The sequence below is a fragment of the Ranitomeya imitator genome, chromosome 10, assembly GCF_032444005.1.
Source record: "Ranitomeya imitator isolate aRanImi1 chromosome 10, aRanImi1.pri, whole genome shotgun sequence".
Lineage (NCBI taxonomy): Eukaryota > Metazoa > Chordata > Amphibia > Anura > Dendrobatidae > Ranitomeya > Ranitomeya imitator.
The window spans coordinates 140349461-140370252 of record NC_091291.1 but is presented as its reverse complement, the minus strand read 5'-3'; the positions used below and the strand labels follow the sequence as shown (position 1 = coordinate 140370252).

General features: G+C 43.1%; 2 protein-coding genes across 4 annotated transcripts in view; both read left to right on the top strand.

Annotated features, from left to right (window-relative positions):
* The window catches only part of LOC138651908 (uncharacterized), a 77638-nt gene extending 73146 nt beyond the window's left edge, over window positions 1-4492 (top strand). The window contains exon 33 of the mRNA XM_069742509.1: window positions 1870-4492. Within this exon, the coding sequence (XP_069598610.1) occupies window positions 1870-2028 (159 nt within the window). The 3' untranslated portion in view covers window positions 2029-4492. The remainder of the gene's footprint in view (window positions 1-1869) is intronic.
* Window positions 4493-4575: 83 nt separating this feature from the next.
* LOC138651077 (uncharacterized protein CXorf65-like) lies at window positions 4576-14069 on the top strand. 3 transcript variants are annotated; one of them, XR_011315432.1, is made up of 8 exons: window positions 4584-5370; window positions 5448-5485; window positions 5719-5805; window positions 6238-6354; window positions 7816-7890; window positions 10106-10207; window positions 11009-11184; window positions 13373-14069. XR_011315432.1 is itself a non-coding variant. In XM_069741053.1 (7 exons), exons 1-7 carry the CDS (start codon window positions 5168-5170, stop codon window positions 11056-11058), a joined length of 666 nt encoding a protein of 221 aa, XP_069597154.1. In that variant the 5' UTR covers window positions 4576-5167; the 3' UTR covers window positions 11059-11219. The 3 variants fall into 3 exon arrangements, 2 of the variants coding, with proteins under 2 accessions (XP_069597154.1, XP_069597153.1); XM_069741053.1 differs by lacking the exon at window positions 13373-14069 and having other exon boundaries at window positions 4576-5370; window positions 11015-11219; XM_069741052.1 differs by lacking the exon at window positions 13373-14069 and having other exon boundaries at window positions 11009-11219.
* The last annotated feature ends 6723 nt before the right edge of the window (window positions 14070-20792 follow it).

The following is a 20792-nucleotide window of genomic DNA, read 5'->3' as shown; positions in this document are numbered from 1 at the left end:
AAACCGGAGAACCCGGAGGAAACCCACACAAACACGGGGAGAACATACAAACTCCTTGCAGATGTTGTCCTTGGTGGGATTATTAGATAATCCGGTCAGGGGCTAGACTGGACTGGCACCTTCCCTGCACCTGCTGATGGGCAAACCTCTCCCTTATGTGTACTTATGGGTACAGATCACCTGCCTGGAGGAGATCTTTTAACTACCATATATTTTCTATAAATTCCTGGAGCTTTCCAGAGAATAATATACCTGGCTGCAATCGTGCAACCAGGTTCTGATTCATGCTGTGACAAAGATCGTAACACATGATAAACTTACCTGGAGCAGCCAGTGCCAGGCAGCAGCTGCCAAGGCAAACAGGATCATGGGGTGCATTAAAAGAGGTCTGGATACACATGATGAGAGCATTATACTGCCTCTGTACAAATCCCTAGTTAGACCGCACATGGAGTACTGTGTCCAGTTTTGGGCACCGGTGCTCAGGAAGGATATAATGGAACTAGAGAGAGTACAAAGGAGGGCAACAAAATTAATGAAGGGGATGGGAGAACTACAATACCCAGATAGATTTGCGAAATTAGGATTATTTAGTCTAGAAAAAAGACGACTGAGGGGCGATCTAATAACCATGTATAAGTATATAAGGGGACAATACAAATATCTTGCTGAGGATCTGTTTATACCAAGGAAGGTGACGGGCACAAGGGGGCATTCTTTGCGTCTGGAGGAGAGAAGGTTTTTCCACCAACATAGAAGAGGATTCTTTACTGTTAGGGCAGTGAGAATCTGGAATTGCTTGCCTGAGGAGGTGGTGATGGCGAACTCAGTCGAGGGGTTCAAGAGAGGCCTGGATGTCTTCCTGGAGCAGAACAATATTGTATCATACAATTATTAGGTTCTGTAGAAGGACGTAGATCTGGGAATTTATTATGATGGAATATAGGCTGAACTGGATGGACAAATGTCTTTTTTCGGCCTTACTAACTATGTTACTATGTTACTATGTTACATCACTTTTTTCTTCCTCCAGCATGTGCTTCTTTTCTTTATCATTATTTTGATTTTTTTTTTTTAAATCTGAAGTTTTAATCTATCCCAGGAGCTGGAACAAGCAATTCTTCATTTTTTTCTGACTCGTGCTGCTTGTGGTATGGGCTGCACGAATCGAATGACGTGTTCCCTTGAATGAAGCACGACTGCAAACATTCTTATCCCCAACTATATACATTTAAGAGCACAAACATCTTTAAAAGATATGTTAGATAAAATAGTATATGAATTATACTTGTCTGTGTGATATGTGGAGACATTACACAAGTGCGAGTTTAAGCGATAAATGTATTGGGCCGTATTTACATTTACATCATCATTCCAATTCATCATGGAAATCCAGGATCTATCGGACACTGAAGCCACATGACGGCCGCCATTGTCCTCGGTAGAGGCATAATCATAGCTCCGCATTCAGCAACACTTCCTCAGATGGAGCAGAATCTGCAACACAGGCTCCCACACCCTTTGGTCACACGTTTGTTTCTTGTTTTTTTCTCCTCAGTCAGGATGCTTTATTCAGTTATTCAGCAGTTTTTTGTAGAAATACTACATTATGCTAAAATCTGCAAATCCCTGCCACTAATTGCTTTCACATAATAAATAATAGACTTAATTACAAACACTGTAGCCAGCAATCTCCTTTTTGTCCTATTGTGCCCCATGATGTATCTCCACTTGCAGAATATTTCTCTGGGGCAGGTGATCACTCACGACGAGCTTAGAAGCACAATTCGGATTCTAGAAATCACTTTTGCAGTTAGTTCTTGCTTCCCTTTTTGATGCTGCAGAAACTTATGGAGATTTGTTTTGTAGTTTAATAGGATAGTGGAGAAGAGGGACCTTGCAGGACTGCTGGAAATACAGAGGCGGCATACGGCGGAGAAGATCAGCGCTGCAGAACGTGAGCTGCTTTATCTGCATCCACCTGACTCTTCGGATTTCCACACGTCCGATTCCAACCAGGATAAGTGACTTTTTTATGTGACTACCGTGGTGTAGATGCATATGAAGCATGGATGATTGTAGTTAAAGGAATTTACAGGAAATAACATTTAACCTTTTGGGTATGTTTACATTTTTGTTGTGATTTTATTTCCAGCAGTAAAAATGCACACAATTAGCAGAGAAAAAAAAAGCGAAACTTCCATGTTAAAATGTTTTGGTTTTGTTATGCATTTTTTTTCTATTTATTTATTTTAGGTCGCTAAGCCTCATTTATCTCAATTTATAAAACGCTGAAAGAGATAACATGCAGTATTTTTTTTTTTTTTACATCTCACAGGACAAAAAAAAAAACACAAAGAAAAAAATGCAACTTCTGATGGTGTTTTTATAAATCTCATTTATTTAATTTTGCTGCAATTATAAAATGCTGCATTTTTTCCATCCTGAAAGAATGGATAGAAAAAAGCTATGGATTTTCAGCAGTGAATTAACAGCTAGCTTTTCTGCTTTGAATGCTGCATGCGTTAGTCACAAATTTTGTTGGCGGTTTTATTGAGAATTATACCCTAAATATTGCAAAGGTGAAGTCTGCAATGGACTTTGCACAATGACTTGACAGGCCAAGAATTTTAAAATCTGCATTACAGATCAATTTACGCACAAAATATGTGCACTGTGTAGATGACATTTTACTCAATAACGTGGCCAATGTTGTGGTACCTTCTGATTTTTCACACACAAATATGCAAGGAAAATTTTCACCAATTATAACGCTTGTGCATTCTCTCATAATTTAAGAACAGTTTTGATTGCCTGCCGTTTTCAATACCTCTACTTGCTGTCAGTACCTGGCAACATTCTGCATATGTAACGCTTCTGGCAGCTGGAAGTTTCCTACAGTTGTATCCAGGCTACACAATCCTCTGGACTCAAGCTGATACATTTTACTTATACTGATACAAAGTAGCAAATTACCCAAGCAGGCAAAATAAATGTTTAGTTTGGGCTTCCTTCACTTCTGCGCTGTTATTTCTGCTTTACTAAATAGAACATTTTGGAAACTGAAAATACCAGAAGTTCTGGAGAATCAAATGCGCCTGATAAAGTCCATTGATATGTTAGGGTTTGCCTGTTTTCCGTTCATGTTTCCTAGTAGAGCTGTGAATAGTAATTACAATGATGATTCATTATCATGTATAATATATGGGATGGAAAAGGAATTTTTCACGAGTGTGGCCCTGCTGCTGGACGTAGAACAATTCTCACGTGTAGTAGTAATTCAGTGCAATAGGGTTTTATTTGTCAAATCGTTTTGTCTTGAAAAAGGAGCCGGTTCGTCTCTGAAACAGGTTGACAAATTAAATCCTGTGTTACTGAAATATTAGTACCCTTGAGATCGTTCTACGGGGCAGCACGGTGGCTCAGTGGTTAGCACAGCAGCCTTGCAGTGCTGGAGTCCTGGGTGCAAATCCCACAAAGGACAACATCTGGAAGGAGTTTGTATGTTCCCCCGGGTTTCCTCCGGGATTCTCCGGTTTCCTCCCACATTCCAAAGACATACTGATAGGGAATCTAGATTGTGAGCCCCAATGGGGACAGTGATGATAATGTGTGCAAACTGTAAAGCGCTGCGGAATATGTTAGCGCTATATAAAAATAAAGATTATTATTATGCCCAGCAACACAGCCATACACCCGTGAAAAATGCCTTTTCCTTTCCAATTATCTGCTGAAGAGCCTCCTCCTGCACACCGGGCAGCGGTTTCTGTGGTTCTAGAGGCGTTTTTTAGGATTTGTGCCGTTCACAACCCTTCTAGGTGAGCACAATACCCTTCTTGCTTTTATGGTATCTATCGCCCTATGTGCACATCTGTCCCCATCTAGTACACATCCAGATTACAGAGCTCTTTGGGTGGGCAACTAGAATTAAAGCCCCCTAAAGCTACCCCACATATAAAAGCTGTCACTGCACATCATTTAGATACCTATTTAATTATTCTATCGGACCCCTCAGTACTGCAGCCTGGATATCCGCCTCCTACTGTAAACTTTCTGCTTCTTTCTGAATTGTCCATGTGAAACAGTATATTCATCAGATAAGACATTCACTGAACTCCGCAACCTGACCTGGAGCACAAGAGAAAAGCACACAGAACTTGTTCCATCAAGCTGGATAATAGCCGGCCGTATTTCATCAATTCTACTGGTATTATCACAGAGTGCAAGAGGGCAGTAAGTCACACAACGTCTCATCTCTTCCTGAATCTATTGCAATCAGCAAACTATGAGAATTTCTGGATATTATAATAATAATAATAATTTTATTTACCGTATATAGCGCCAACATATTCCGCAGTGCTTTACAAATTATAGAGGGGACTTATTAAATTATTAAAGTCTGGGAATATTCATTGGACCTTTCTAATATTCTTTTGCGAATTTTAGCTGTATTTGTTGGCACGTAACCCAAGAGACATGAAAACCTACATTTACATTTATTACCTAGTACATGTGCTTCCTCCAGAGAAGCAACAGGTAGCAGGTAGAGCCATTATAACGGGGTCCAGCAGCTGAGGACCTCTTTCTGGTGTAACATCACAATGATCATCTTTTTTGAGGTACGCTCCTTAACAAATGAGTAACAAAAAATGTCTGAAACACGAACATAAATCTAAGAGCTAAAATAAGCCATAAAAACGTTAAAAAAAGTGGCCTGGTCTTCATGCAAAAAATGTTGGCACAATTTTTTCACCTCGGCACAAAACCATTAGTAACTTGGGTCCATTAGTTGTGACCACGTGAGCGATGGAGGAGAATATGTTGTAGTGACCAGAGGAAGGCCGGGGAGAGGCGAGGGTAGTGAAAGATAGACGTGGAAGGCCACGAGTAGCACCACAGCAGGAGGGGTGAAGACCCCTATAACCAGGCCCTGGGGCCACTCGCTGCTGATGGAGGATATTGCAGGAAGCAGCCCCATGATTGTCACGTTCCCTCTGTGCTGGGATGTTTTATATCACATCCATCATTGCATTCTATTTTGCTGGCGTATGACTTATAGGAGTATTATTTATTATGGCTTGCTATCTCACAGAAGGGAAGAAGAAAGTTAGACCCTGTGAAGTACATTGTTGTCACTGTAATAGGAGATCTGTGCAAAGTGAAACAGATGCAAGATGTGTGCACAGATTTGATGCATTCTTGGCAACCTCATCTAGCAACACCTTGGAGACAAAACCATGTAAAGCCGAGCAGTGTTAATAATAAGGATTGTTTGCTGAGCAATCAGCGCTGGCATAGCACACTGCAGCAGAGTCGATGGATGCTGTTTGTGACCTTCTCCTTGGAGACCAGGAACGCTCACAATCTCAGGTAGGTTCTTTATTTCCACCTTTAAAAAGTCATCTGCTGTGGGTGCCTAATTATTTACACCAGTCTGATTCTTTCAGGAATACTGCCGAGATGTTCATAACCGTTCTTTATGGAGGTAAGCAGAAATTAGACTGTTTCTGCAAAACCTGAGACAGTTGGGTCTTGTGTACCGTACTTAGTGTTGTTAGATGCATCATTGCACCCATAGAAACCTCGAGGACTCTTCTTTACTTTAAATGTAAAAAAAAATATGTGGATGAGACAAAATCTCATTTATAATCAGATTCAGACTTGTAAATAAATGTAATATTCCTTTGAATGAGTAACTCTCTCTGATTACCTCCGCAGAGAGTGAAGAGACACTTTTTAACATCAACTGCAAAGTTCAGCTCCTTCTGGAAAGTATCAAACACTTATGTCACTATGAAAATGAAGGTATGAAGGGAACATGGAAGAAGAATAGAACTGTATCATTATAATATATAATTAGATACAGGAGGGAGCGTTATAATGTGTAATTGTATGGTAGGAGACAGGAGGTGCAATAATCCTGTGTGCTATAATTCTGCAGTCTGATGCATTATGTTTATGGCACAGTGTATTGTGTTATTGTGATGTATCGCAGTTTGGTGCATTACCATTCTTCTACAATAATAATGTGTAGAGAGATACTTCTTGACATGATTCAGAATTGTCCAGTATTGCATTTGACATTATTTATCCTTTCCATAAATGTAGACCTAATAATCCTCACCATAAAGATGTTTGCTTTTTTGGCCTCTGCCCAAACTGAACCATGATAATGCTTGGTATAATTACCATTATCTATACTAGTCTCTATAAATGGTCATTACTTTTATATTGCAGGGGAAATAGAACTTGCAGATGAAGGTGGCCAAGTGAAGAATCTCCAGGAGAACCAGCAGCGCTACGCCAGTGAGCTCCTGGGCGAGAGGGAGACCTGCGTCCTGCTCGCCGTGACCAGTAAGTACTGACACCAGTCTGAAAATCTGCCATACTGTGCCGAGACCAACTCTGACTTTAACAGGTGAAGTAATTTCATCAGCCCTCATCCGTTAGCTTCCTCCACTGCAGTCTGTGCCACCACCGGCCCAGTCGAGATGACTGCCGCCCCTGTGTTCTGTCCCATAGCTGGACTTACCAGATAACCGCCATCCCACAGTCCATGACATCTGCAACCTTACCAGATAACCACCACCCAACAGTGTATGATACCACAGTACTTTACCAGATAACCGCTGCCCCAAAGTGTATGACTTCATTGGCCTTGCCAGGTAACCGCTGCCTCCACGGTCTCTGGCACCACCAACCTTACCAGATCATCTGCCTCCCTAAAGTGTATGACATCACCGGCCTTACCGGATAACTACCTTCCCATAGTTTATGACATCACCGGCCTTACTAGATAACTGCCGCCCCATAGTGTACATCACCGGCCTTACCAGATAACCGCCTCCTCATAGTGTGTGACATCACCGGCCTTACCCAATAACCGCCGCCCCATAGTGTATGACATCACCGGCCTTACCCAATAACCGCCGCCCCATAGTGTATGACATCACCGGCCTTACCAGATAACTGCCGCCCCATAGTGTATATCATCACCGGCCTTACCAGATAACTGCCGCCCCATAGTGTATGACATCACCGGCCTTACCCAATAACCGCCGCCCCATAGTGTATGACATCACCGGCCATACCAGATAACCACCGCCCCATAGTGTATGACATCACCGGCCTTACCAGATAACTGCCGCCCCATAGTGTATGACATCACCGGCCTTACCAGATAACTGCCGCCCCATAGTGTATGACATCACCGGCCTTACCAGATAACAGCCGCCCCATAGTGTATATCATCACCGGCCATACCAGATAACCGCCGCCCCATAGTGTATGACATCACCGGCCTTACCAGATATCTGCCGCCCCATAGTGTGTGACATCACCGGCCTTACCAGATAACCACCGCCCCATAGTGTGTGACATCACCGGCCTTACCAGATAACCACCGCCCCATAGTGTATGACATCACCGGCCTTATCAGATAACTGCCGCCCCATAGTGTGTGACATCACCGGCCTTACCAGATATCTGCCGCCCCATAGTGTGTGACATCACCGGCCTTACCAGATAACCACCGCCCCATAGTGTGTGACATCACCGGCCTTACCAGATAACCACCACCCCATAGTGTATGACATCACCGGCCTTACCAGATAACTGCCGCCCCATAGTGTATGACATCACCGGCCTTACCAGATAACCACCGCCCCATAGTGTATGACATCACCGGCCTTACCAGATAACTGCCGCCCCATAGTGTACATCACCAATTTTCTCCTCATTTCTCCCTGTGTCCTCTCATGCTGTTTCTAATTTACTAGTGATATAGAGGTGACACTACTTTTCCTCCATCCTCAGGGTCCCCGGACTCCTCAGACATCATATTTACCCCATTACTGAATGATGACACCGTTGTAAATGCCAAGTTTCTAGGTAAGACTGTGGCTTATGATCTTCATGTATATCTGTAGCGGGAACAATCCATCATATGTCACTTCTTGAAGACTGACTATATACACAAGACTATGTAGCTGGTATTTAAGGGGTTTGCCAGCTCCAATAAATGCCCATAGATTATTCAGCAGCTGCAGTCACGTCAGCGGATCAGAGGATCTATTACTGCTTGTAGATTGAAGAGGAGCAGGAGACAGACGTTCTGGGAGACCGCGCTGCTGTGATAGAGGACTAGTTCCACGTGTGGCCATACTTCAAGTAGCTTTGATTAACACAGCTCAGGTTCGTACTGAACCTTTCTCAAAACGGAAATACATATGACATGTCCACCTCCTGCTCCTCTTCAGTGTAAGCACTTGTCACCTATCCCTGGGATAAACGATATATCGTGATGACCCCAACTCATCACCAGAATTGGAGACCGCTGTCCCCTGTTCCCCAACGGCACAACCCCTCTGTTTTCGGGTATTGTCATCGGGGCCTTACACCTTCTATTCTCAACCATCACTCTTGATTAGACATCTAGATGCCATCTTGCATTTGGGATTAAGAGGGTCCCCACGCAGTCAGAGAGAGTCTGAGCATTCATTTTGTATTCAGAGGACTGGTGATAAATTCTTCTGACCAAATTACACCTTAAACTTCTGTATTTTTCTAATATACTTTGGGAGTCAATTCATTAACATTTTCAAGAACTCTGCTTACTGACAGTGAATAGGACCATCAGAAGCTGGTCTCTAGTACATGTCTAAGGCCAGGATCACACATGCGAGAAACACGTCCGTGTCTCGCATGTGAAATCCCTCCTCTGGCGCCGGCACTGTGGAGCAGAGCGTGCGGCCGCATAGCAACACATGGAGCCGCACGCTCCGCTCTGCAGTGCCGGCGCCAGAGCTTGGATTTCACATGCGAGACACGGACGTGTTTCTCGCATGTGTGATCCCGGCCTTATACTTCTCACGGTTACAGGTGGTCCACATGCTGTAAGGCTTAATGCCGAAGCGCGTAGGTTTGCTATTCACCTCCTGTGACATTTTAACTATGGAATAAGGGGTAGGTTTTAAGCCATGGTTTGCCCAGTTGTGTTCTCTACATACCTGTAAGTCCATTATAAGGCTTCCTTGCTGGCAATCAGCAGTGGTCTCTGCAGGACCCGGGTGAGCCGACCCTCCCTCTACTTCTCCCAGTTACAGATTGACTACAATTTTATCCAGTCTAGATAATGTAACCAGAAACGTTCCCAGTAAGTAAAGATCTGGAAAATGTTGAGGAATTTACTGATTGTCATGGCAGAGTGTACAAGGCTGAAAATAGAAATCCTGTAAAGTTCCACAACTTAGAACCAGCGGACGGCACCTCACTGGAGGCCGGACCCAAACAAAGTGCCATAAGTCACCTAGCAAGAAATAAACCGGGGCGTGGGCTGAGAAATGCCACATTAAAGTGTTGATTCAGTGACTTCACCGTCTGTAAAACTTAACTGCAGAAATATGCCAGAAGTGATGGGGCGAGAAGTGTTCAACGCTGGGTTATCAGCATTGCCATGGAGGGCACCTGAGATCTGCGGGCAGATAACAACCTGCCGCTGTTGTGCTTTGCTATAGTTATTATTATTTCCGCTTCCCTTGCTTTTTCCTGATAATTGCTGCGAACTAATCGGCTGCAATAGATGACTTACTACTTATTATTTAACATGTATTCATCACTTTTATTTTTTATCGTTTTTTTTCCCTAGTTAACCCATTATCTACCAATGTCCTTTTTTTGGGACGCCTAATCTTTAGTTTCTAGCAACTAAGATTTTATAATTTTTATAATTAGGTCCAATTTTTTGTGTTGTGTTTGTAAAACGAATGTTTTCACAATAGGAAATCATGTCATTGTCATTTTTAATTGAATATTGGGACGCCCTTTTCTTAAAAATCCGTACTTGTAAAAATGTAGCAAATTATGTTTCTGATTCATTAGGACCCAAATCATTAAAAATCTGTCATTAAAAAGAAATGAAAATTGCTAATTTGGCAAGTAATGGGTTAAAATCAATGGTTTCTTTGCAGTTTTGCTACTCTTGTTCTTTGCATATTCTCCTTATTGCATTGCTCCAGACAGGTTTAAATCTGCGCTCCTGGACTCCTGGACAGGTGTCATCTTGTACAATCCACTTTTAATGTGCAGTTACTTACATTTTTCATAGCAAAGTTGGGAAACTGGGGAGAATCCAAGGACTCCAGTCGTAAGCTGAAAACCAAAAAGTCTAACAGAAAAGGCACCGTGGTGATTTCCACTTCTCCTGAAGGTAAAATGCATTATGGAGCTCTTTGCTTCATCCGTTGTGATTTTCTCACCGGTCTTGAGAAGGGGCGTCTAGGAGTCAGACCCTTCTCTTCGTTAAGAGTCACATGCCTGTTAATGAATTAGGAGCGTCTGACAATTTGCCTGCGCCTCCGTCAGAGACAGAAGTAAGGAACAGCACAGCTCGTCATGAATTAGATTTGCTGTGGCAACATTCATCCATCTCCGCCCATTTTGGCGACAAAGTGAAATATTTTGCACATATTCAGGTTGCAAAAAAATTGTGATCCACACCGCTTGGTAAAGACTGCAAAAATTACCACTACTTATATCTCTGTACGGTGGATTTTAAAAATTTATACATAGAAGAGAGACTGTAAGGCTAGGTTCACATTTGCGTTAGTGGGTGTCTGCTGACGGAATCCGTTACATGGCGCAATTAACGCTATGTAACGGATCTGTTAGCGCACCCATTGACCGCAATGTATCTAACGCATCGCTAACGTATGCCATTTTTGGCATGCGTTAGCGATGTCCCGTTATTTAAGCATCTGCGCTAGCGGGATCGCTAAACGCAATCCCTTTTTGTACATTGTGTTAGCGCATTGTATTAGCGTATGCGCTAAACGGATTGCACTAACACAATGTGAACCTAGCCTAAGGTGGACACTTTTGTGTTGGTGTCAGGTCCTCCATGAAATTAGATGTTGCAAGAAGGATTAAAGAAAAGTCACAGACACCAGTGGAATATATATATATATATATATATATATATATATATATAATACTTTTTTTTTTCTTACAGTTACAGGAAAGCAGAGCACATCTATCCGAAAAAGATCCGTCAGATCGTGAGCACAGTGCTTCTGGCCTCTAGATCTCTGCCTCTGCCAGATGAAGACTACAAATACATATTTTAGATTTCTGGAAGAGATTGTGTCATTACTGTCAGGAACGTTCACTTACTTTCACTCAAATCAGGTACGCAGAGCAACTCTGGAGGTAGAGCGGAGAGTATTCCTGTATTCCTCAAGATGTGGGTGGGGGACGGGTTTTAGGGTATGTTCACATGTGGCAGAAAATCAAGTCCATTCTGCAGCGGATGCAGGATTTCTGCATTTCCTATTTAAACATTAGGCTAAATAATCCTTAAGATGGGTCATCAATACCCGATCAGTGGCAGACCAACAACCCGCACCGTGGCAGCACAGACCCGGAATAGCACAGCACCATACACTGTGTAGTGGCTGATCTCTGTTACTACAGATCAGATCACATTCACTTCAGTAGCAGCAGATGATCACACACACAGGCACAATGTGCCATCATACGCTGTGGATAGACCTGATGTAGTACATGTACATACAGAATTATCTGTCCTATCACACGGGGGCTTGTGATTCAGCAGATATCAGATGACAGGTTCCCTTTAAAATCTGAAAGTTTTACCCATTGTCGCGAATCCCACCGGGATCCCACAAATGTGTCACGGTTCACAGGGGAAGATACCTTTATCATCCCCACCACTCACACCAATTTGTCACGAACCGGGGTTGTTTGGTTGCCCCTGGTTCTTTCTGAAGGGGATTTATCTATATCCCAGTTCCGGTTTGGAACTTGCAGCTCTCAGGCGCCTCCTTACCCTCAGGTCAGTCAGGGAACTGCACCTAGGGTAATTAGTCGCCAGAAAGGCTGCCTGCTATGTACTTGCTATTGGGCACACTGCAGCGAGGGCGATATAACTACTCCCACAAAGGCAGGAACAATAATTATCAATGCCGTCGGTCACTGCAAAGACGCCCCAATTGCACAGGACAAAGTCGCTGCCACCAGCTCCGATTTTCCAAGTATTAACGGGTCCGGAGCCAACCCAAATCAGCGTAATTCACCTCAGAGGATGCGACAGTTCGTTATAGAGCAAGGAGAGACAAGCTAATAAATTGTATATTTTACTCCAAAAATGGCAGTGTTTACAAGGTATAAAAAGATATTATGAAGGAGACAATATCATATGTACAATACAATTACAATTAAAATGGTATTAAAATTGAAAAGGACACTTACATTTCTCTCAGATCATTTCATCTCTTGGTTGCCCATGTGCTCAGGAGACACATCAAGATTCATATCACATCTGACCAGCAGCTGGACCACGGACACAAGACATTGAAGACTCCTGCTTCACACAGATATTTCCTAGCCTAACACCAAAGCCCTCCCCCTGTGGTGACCTCACTGAGAGGCTGAAACCTCCCCTTTACTTAGCATTATGAAAACCATTTTTATGCCTAGCTCACTGTGTGAGTCTCATATAAGAAACCCACCAGGTTCCCGATGTGCACCACATCGGGGCGATTCTTTTAAGTATAAGCACGGCGTACTTACATGAACCGCTTAAGGAGAAATCCATGTTTTGCACTCGTTGCGTTTAGCTGCTAGCGGTTTCAGTGAATGATGGATCTATCGATGGACATCCAGAATATATAATTCTTATTTCTCTAGCCCGGAATGGTGCCAGTATATATAACCTTAAGAGAACAAAGAATCTCATGCTTTCTGGACTCTACGTTTAGCTTCAGTGGGGAAATAATGACATTCCTGGGGAGGGGGAAACGAGTGGCTGAATTCCACTGTGCTGCAGGCAGAGAAGAGAAGAGGGGGGGTCGGAATGGCCCACAGCATGTCCTCTGCTCTTGGATGTAGCAGAGCTCAGTGTGCGCGATCATAGACAGTCAAATACCTCATGTTCCTGACACCCATAATGTAGCTAAACGCGGCATACAGCGGGAGATTTCCCTCTTACGTAATATACTGCTACATATTTTCATTCCTGTGATATTTAGTGTTCGGCAGAATTTTTTTCCCCCTAATCTAAAACTGTTGGTTCCAAAGCTACATCATTAACCCCATTGCACACCTTGACTTCTGCTCATTAGGTAGTTATCACATTTTGAGCGCTACACAGCGATGGCCAGGATCGGAGAAAATCACAATTCCAGAAGTTCCCCTTTCACCTGATTGTGGCACCAGTTACATTGATCACTACAGTTACCAGATAAACGATCCCATAGCAGCCTGTTAGGCCATACCATGGTTCTGTGTACAGGAATAATTTACCCGCATACATAAATAATAAATAATTCTAATGATCAATGACCGTTTTTCTCAGATTGAGAACATACGACCGTGTGACCCGAGCGTTGCTATCCCAGCATCTACCATAAATAAACTCACGGTAGGTCTGCTACCAGCAATGTAAAACATAATCGGAAAAAAAATATGGCGGAATGATGATGGTTTTATTTATTTGCTTCTTTTGTTCCCCAAAATAATATAAATAAAAATGTATGTAAGCCCGCAAGGGCAGGGTCCTCGCCCCTCTGTATCAGTCCGTCATTGTTAGTTTGTTTACTGTATGTGATATTTGTAACTTGTATGTAACCCCTTCTCATGTACAGCACCATGGAATCAATGGTGCTATATAAATAAATAATAATAATAATAATACATATGTATATGGTAAGTATGAAAACTATGGATGAAGAGCTGGACTCACCACTCACAGAATGCTAATTTTATCCCCTTAATGATGCATTTTTTTATTTTTGTACTTTAGTTTTTATCCCCAAATCTTTTCAAGACCCTTAACTCTTTGTATTTTACTATATAATGTATTGAATTGGGGTGGAATTGACAAAAAAAGGCAGACTTTTTGGGGGACTTGTTTTTATGACATTCACTTTGTGGTACTATTGACCTGGTAACTTTGTTTTATTGCTCTGGTTTATGTTGATTATTTTAATACCAAATATGTTTTTTTGTTTTGCTATTGTAAAATATTTTTTTTAAATGCTTTGTGTTGCTGATTTTCGATCTCTTTGTTTTTTTCCTTTTCTTTTTTGGAGCTAAAGTAACCAGACAACAGTGGTTCTGCCATTTCCCCCCTCTGTGTTGATATTCACCTTATGGGATAAATATTCCTATTAGTTTGGACAATTTCACACACGGCCATAAAAAAATCAATTACTTTTTGTTTGTTTTGTTTTTTTAGATTTTGGATTTTGCGATTAGACTTTTGAGAAGAAAGAAGGGTTAAATTAAACAGTTTGAATTGTTTTTGTTTTTTTTACTCATTTTTATAAGTTCTCCTATGGGACATGAACCAGCAATCACTTGATCGTTTGTACAAAACAATACAATACCTCAGTATTATGGCGTTTTGTACAAAATGATGATCCCTTTTAAACCCCAGACATAAAACTTTATAGACACTGGGGTCTTTAGTGCACTATGAGTAGCCTGCTATCGTACCACAGGGGGCAGATAGGCAACAATAGGGACACCCCCATTTCTAACTGCTTAAATGCCGCTGTCATGATTGACGGCACCAACTAGGGGTTAACTGCTCCATCTGAATAGCAAGACTTCTTGAGTGATGCAGCTCTCCCTAGAGTCTTCTCGTCAAGAAGCAATAGGACATTGTGCTTTAATTCACAGACGTTTCTAGGAAGTGAAACCTCTCCGTAGTTCAGATAAATAATAGATGAAATTACATTTATGCATTAACGTGAACTCTCACCACAACCAAGGTGGCACCAGAATGTTATCAGATTGATTGGAGCGTAATAAGAGCCACGTGTTCACCTGGTATTAATGATCGCTCGCTCTCTTGTCGCCTTAGGAGGTTTTCACAGACAATTAACAGATTGGTATAAAGATGTTAATCCAGTTATCCCAGACACGTTAATGAACAAAGCCGGTAATGCCGTCCGGACGGCCACCTCGACCTCATGAATAAAAGATGAGTACACTGGAGAACTTTGTAAGCGCCTCCTTCCACAAGGAAAAATGATCAACTGATCAGCTTCATGATCATCATGGACTCGCTGCCTATGAATGGTAACATTGAACAATTCTCTTAAGGTGCCTTTTTGACTGTTAAAAGGGCCTGCGTAAAAATGACAAAATTGTGGGATGAAAATCATACAAAATTACTAATACTGCAGGACCTCATCAACCAAAGGAAAAAAAACAGCCCTATAAAAATTACTTTTATTCATATAGTTAAAGAAAATTTATATATGGAGGATAAAAATGCTAAACAGGATAATTGAGGCATGGAGGGGGTCTATGGCTTTTTCTGTCACTAATCTACTTCTTCCTGCCTTGCTGCAGAGGTTGGCACCTTAGTTGCAATATAAGTAATGACGCCCCCACTCTTCGTCTTCTGACCCTGGCAGAGTCCCTAATTAGCCCTATACGTATGCAGTCACTGCTATCAGTCAGATGTATTGAGTGTAGAGAACGTATGCATGCCACCCCAAATACTGTTTGGTCACAGTCGTTTGTAACAAATAATGCAGTATACACGATTATATATGCGCCATGTTCCCTGTCACTCAAGGCTATAACTTCAGAGTGAAAATACATTAGAGTTCTTATAAGTGGGTAAAGTGCATATGTGCCCAGTGCAGACAAGACTACAAGGATGTAGTGCACTCTCCCTCAACAGACCTGTGTGACCAACGCGTTTCACCTCACTTTGTCTTGAAGGTTCATCAAGGGAAGAAGAAAGAGAAACCCTCAGTCCAAAAGTATTGGAGGGCATAAAGGCCATGTCACCCAGCTCAATATCAGTGCCACAACTGGTTCCGGCACTATTACGTACAGTGGGGAAAAAACCTATTTAGTCAGCCACCAATTGTGTATGTTCTCCCACTTAAAAAAGATGAGAGGGGCCTGTAATTGACATCATAGCTAGACCACAACTATGAGAGTCCACGTTTTCTGTAAGTCTTCACAAGGTTGCCACACAGTGTTGTTGGTATGTTGGCCCATTCCTCCATGCAGATCTCCTCTAGATCAGTGAGGTTTTGGGCCTGTCGCTTGGCAACACGGACTTTCAACGCCCTCCAAAGGTTTTCTATCGGGCTGAGATCTGGAGACTGGCTGGGCCACTCCAGGACCTTCATATGCTTCTTACGAAGCCACTCCTTCGTTGCCCTGATGGTGTGCTTGGGATTATTATCATGTTGAAAGACCCATCCGCATTTCATCTTCAATGCACTTGCTGATGGAAGGAGGTTTGCACTCACGATACATGGCCCCTCTCATTCTTTCATGTACACCAGTAGCATAGCTATCGAGGGGGCCATCGCCCCGGGCCCGGAGCTCAGAGGGGGCCCACCCGATAACTGGCGATACAGTTACCTTCTGCGGCAGAGGAGGGAGAATCGATCTCCCTGCTCTGCCGCCCGCTATGGGGCCCTTGAGCAGGCTGGGGGGTGCCGGTGCCAGTAGTGGGCCCCCCGCCCGTCACCTGCGCTGCGCTCCTCCCATTATCCCCCTGTCAGTGTCTGGCATCACCGACGCTAGCAGTGGGTGCGATGATGTCACCACCCGGCGCCCGCTATCAGAAGATAAGCGGGAGGTCGGAGCACTGCTGGAACAAGGAGGAAGAGAGGTGAGTATTTATTGTTTTTTTTTTTTTATGGGGCTGCCTTATACTTCAGGATCTGCCTATAAGGGTGCTGCCTTATACTTCAGGATCTGCCTATAAGGATGCTTCCTTATATTTCAGGATCTGTCTATAGGGGACTGTCTTACACTTCAGGATCTACCTATAGGGGGGGCTGCCTTATATTTCAGGATCTGCCTATATGGGGGCTGCCTTATACTTCGGGATCTGCCTGTGGGGGTACTGCCTTTTACTACAGGGTCTGCCTATGGGGTACTGTCTTATTCTACAGGGTCTGCCTATGGGGTGCTGCCTTTTACTAGAGTCTGCCTATGGGGGGCTGCTTTTTACTAGAGTCTGCCAATGGGGGGGGCTACCTATATGGGTGCTGCCTTATACTACAGGAACTGCCTATGGGATGCTGCCTTATACTACAGGGTCTGCCTATGGGGTGCTGTCTTATACTACAGGGTCTACCTATGGGGTGCTGTCTTATGCTACAGGGTCTGCCTAAGGGGATGCTGTCTTGTGCTATAGAGTGTGCCTATTGGTGCTGCCTTGTGCTATTGAGTAGGCCTATGGGGAGTGCATTATACTATATGGAGGCTTATGGGGAGTGCATTATACTATATGGAGACCTATGGGGTGTGCATTATACTATATTTAGGATGATCTGGTGCATTATACTATATGGAGGTCATCTAGTGGGCCATCATACCATGTGGAGATTACAGTGAAGGGGCCATCATACAGTGTTGGAGCCATCAAACAATTTGGGGGCTACTAAGGGGTCAGTATACTGTGTGGGTGGTACTATACAGTGAGGGGGCATTATACTGTATAGGAGAGCTGTACAGGGGGGCAGACTCGGGACATTATTAAATTTAAAATGGGCATTTCTTGTTATAGGGGATCTCAGGTTACTGTGACTATCAAAGGGGCACACATGGTAATATTACTTTCTAGGGAGCAAAATGTGGGCACCATTTTCTAGGGCACTTGCACCCGGCATTACTATATTATAGAGGGGTGCTTTAGAATTTAGAAGGCACAGAGAACCACACAGCAGGTGCAGTAATAGGGACACATACGGCAGGAGCAAATCAGTATTGGGATATCAGGGTCAGTAATAGGGACACATACGGCAGCAGCGGCTCAGTATTGGGATATCATGGGCAGTAATAGGGACACATACGGCAGCAGTGGCTCAGTATTGGGATGTCAGCAGGATGAGGAGCTTGTGCAGGTTGGGAATAGATGGTGATGGCTGGAATATGAGAAGTGAAATGTGTCTTTGTTGTATTCTCTGCAGACAAGTCCTGGCTGGAAGAAGTTGTCATGTCGTTCTGGGCCAGATGGAAAAGATGGGAAAAGAGAACGTCAGTGGTAAGTCATTATCTGAAACTGTGCTGTGATCTCTTATATGTTCTGTAGGACTGGTATCTACCACTAACAATATGGTGGTAATATCCACGTTTGTCGTTTTATAGAGATTATCTTCAGTAATAGCGTGGTCATCTGCTGAGGTTCTCTTCCACTATTAGGGCTCGTCACCGAATTGTAATGAAGGTTACCTGGTTAGGGGCCCACTCAGAAGCTTCGCCCCCCTGAACCAAAACTCTAGCTATGCCTCTGATGTACACGGATCAGTCGTCCTAGTCCCTTTGCAGAGAAACAGCCCCAAAGCATGATGTTGCCCCCCCTATGCTTCACTGTAGGTATGGTGTTCTTTGGATGCAACTCAGCATCGTCTCCTCCAAACACAACAATTTTGTTTCTACCAAGCAGTTCTACTTTGGTTTCATCAGACCATATGACATTCTCCCAATACTCTTCTGGATAATTCAAATGCTCTAATGCAAACTTCAGATGGGCCAGCACATGTACTGGCTTAAGCAGGGGGACACGTCTGGCACTGCAGGATCTGAATCCCTGGCGTTGTAGTGTGTTACTGATGATAGCCTTTGTTACGGTGGTCCCAGCTCTATGCAGGTCAATCACTAGGTCCCCCTGTGTGTTTCTGGGATTTTTGTTCACCGTTCTTGTGATCATTTTGACCCCACGTGGTGAGATCTTGCGTGGAGGCCCAGATCGAGGGAGATTATCAGTGGTCTTGTATGTCTTCTATTTTCTTATTATTGCTCCCACAGTGGATTTCGTCACACCAAGATGCTTGCCTATTGCAAATTCAGGCTTCCAGGCTTGGTGCAGGGCTACAATTTTGTTTCTGGTGTCCTTCGACAGCTCTTTGGTGTTCACCATAGTGGAGTTTGGAGTGTGACTGTTTGAGATTGTGTACAGGTGTCATTTATACTATAACAAGTTCAAACAGGTGCCATTACTACAGGTAATGAGTGGAGGACAGAGGAGCCTCTTAAAGAAGAAGTTACAGGTCTGTGAAAGCCAGAAATCTTGCATGTTGTTAGGTGACTAAATACTTATTTTCCACCATAATTTGCAAAATCTTGCCAAATCAGCCAAGGTGATTTTATGAATTTGTTTCCTCATTTTGACTCTCATAGTTGTGGTCTACCTATGATGTCAATTACAGGCCTCTCTCTTCTTTTTAAGTTGGAGAACTTGCACAATCGGTGGCTGACTAAATACTTTCCCCCCCTGTGTATTGAACCTAGGGAGTCAACCCTGCGGCGATGTAGGGCCAGAATCTGCATCATATAAGCCCTAGACCACCTTCATACCTCAACTATCTTATGTAAATTCTAGTATTTATATCCTCTGCATATATACGGTACATTTTTTTGTTTTTAAATTGTAGGAATGAAAGTTATTTTTTTATGCAAAATAAAATCCTATTAATTTAAATGAAAAATACAGGTGCAACATTGGCCCACAGGACTGCAGACTGCTGAAAATACCCTTAATCACCACTCTAAATTAAAGGGTCACAGGGGCAACCACACTGCCTCCATGACTTTAGATACATTAAAGGTTATGTTGGTGCGCTGCCAGTAGAATTAGTGAGGATGCAGTAATTAAAAATAAATACCTTTTTATTATAGGGTTCTAAAAAAATCACAGACTGATTTTCAGCTCCGGACCAGAGGGAAGTAGTCCCCACCAGAGCATTAGAAGAAACATCATTATCTCATCAGTGACAATCTGATCATAAACTATCACTAGAAAAAAGGGTGCGGACCACACATTTTCTGCTCTATTGACATCTGCCCAATGCCAAGCAGCAGGCGGCATTTCTCCCCATTATACAACACAGATCACTTACTCTGCTCATCATTTGGCAACCATAACTATGGGGAGATCAAGTGTCCAAGGTTTCCCAAAAACTCTTGTCCAACTACTGTCCAGTTGGGGGGAGTTGCTGGTCAGTCACGGCCTTTTGTGGTCCACTGCAATGATAATGGATGACTGGTATCCAGTATATGAGCCATTACAATGTATTTAGGGTAAAGTGGCTACAAGCTTTTCCTGCTTGTCCAGAATTGTTTTGCGGAAACAGAGATCTATAGTAACATAGTTAGTAACATAGTAACATAGTTAGTAAAGCCGAAAAAAGACATTTGTCCATCCAGTTCAGCCTATATCCCATCATAATAAATACCCAGATCTACGTTCTTCTACAGAACCTAATAATTGTATGATACAATATTGTTCTGCTCCAGGAAGACATCCAGGCCTCTCTTGAACCCCTCGACTGAGTTCGCCATCACCACCTCCTCAGGCAAGCAATTCCAGATTCTCACTGCCCTAACAGTAAAGAATCCTCTTCTATGTTGGTGGAAAAACCTTCTCTCCTCCAGACGCAAAGAATGCCCCCTTGTGCCCGTCACCTTCCTTGGTATAAACAGATCCTCAGCGAGATATTTGTATTGTCCCCTTATATACTTATACATGGTTATTAGATCGCCCCTCAGTCGTCTTTTTTCTAGACTAAATAATCCTAATTTCGCTAATCTATCTGGGTATTGTAGTTCTCCCATCCCCTTTATTAATTTTGTTGCCCTCCTTTGTACTCTCTCTAGTTCCATTATATCCTTCTTGAGCACCGGTGCCCAAAACTGGACACAGTACTCCATGTGCGGTCTAACCAGGGATTTGTACAGAGGCAGTATAATGCTCTCATCATGTGTATCCAGACCTCTTTTAATGCACCCCA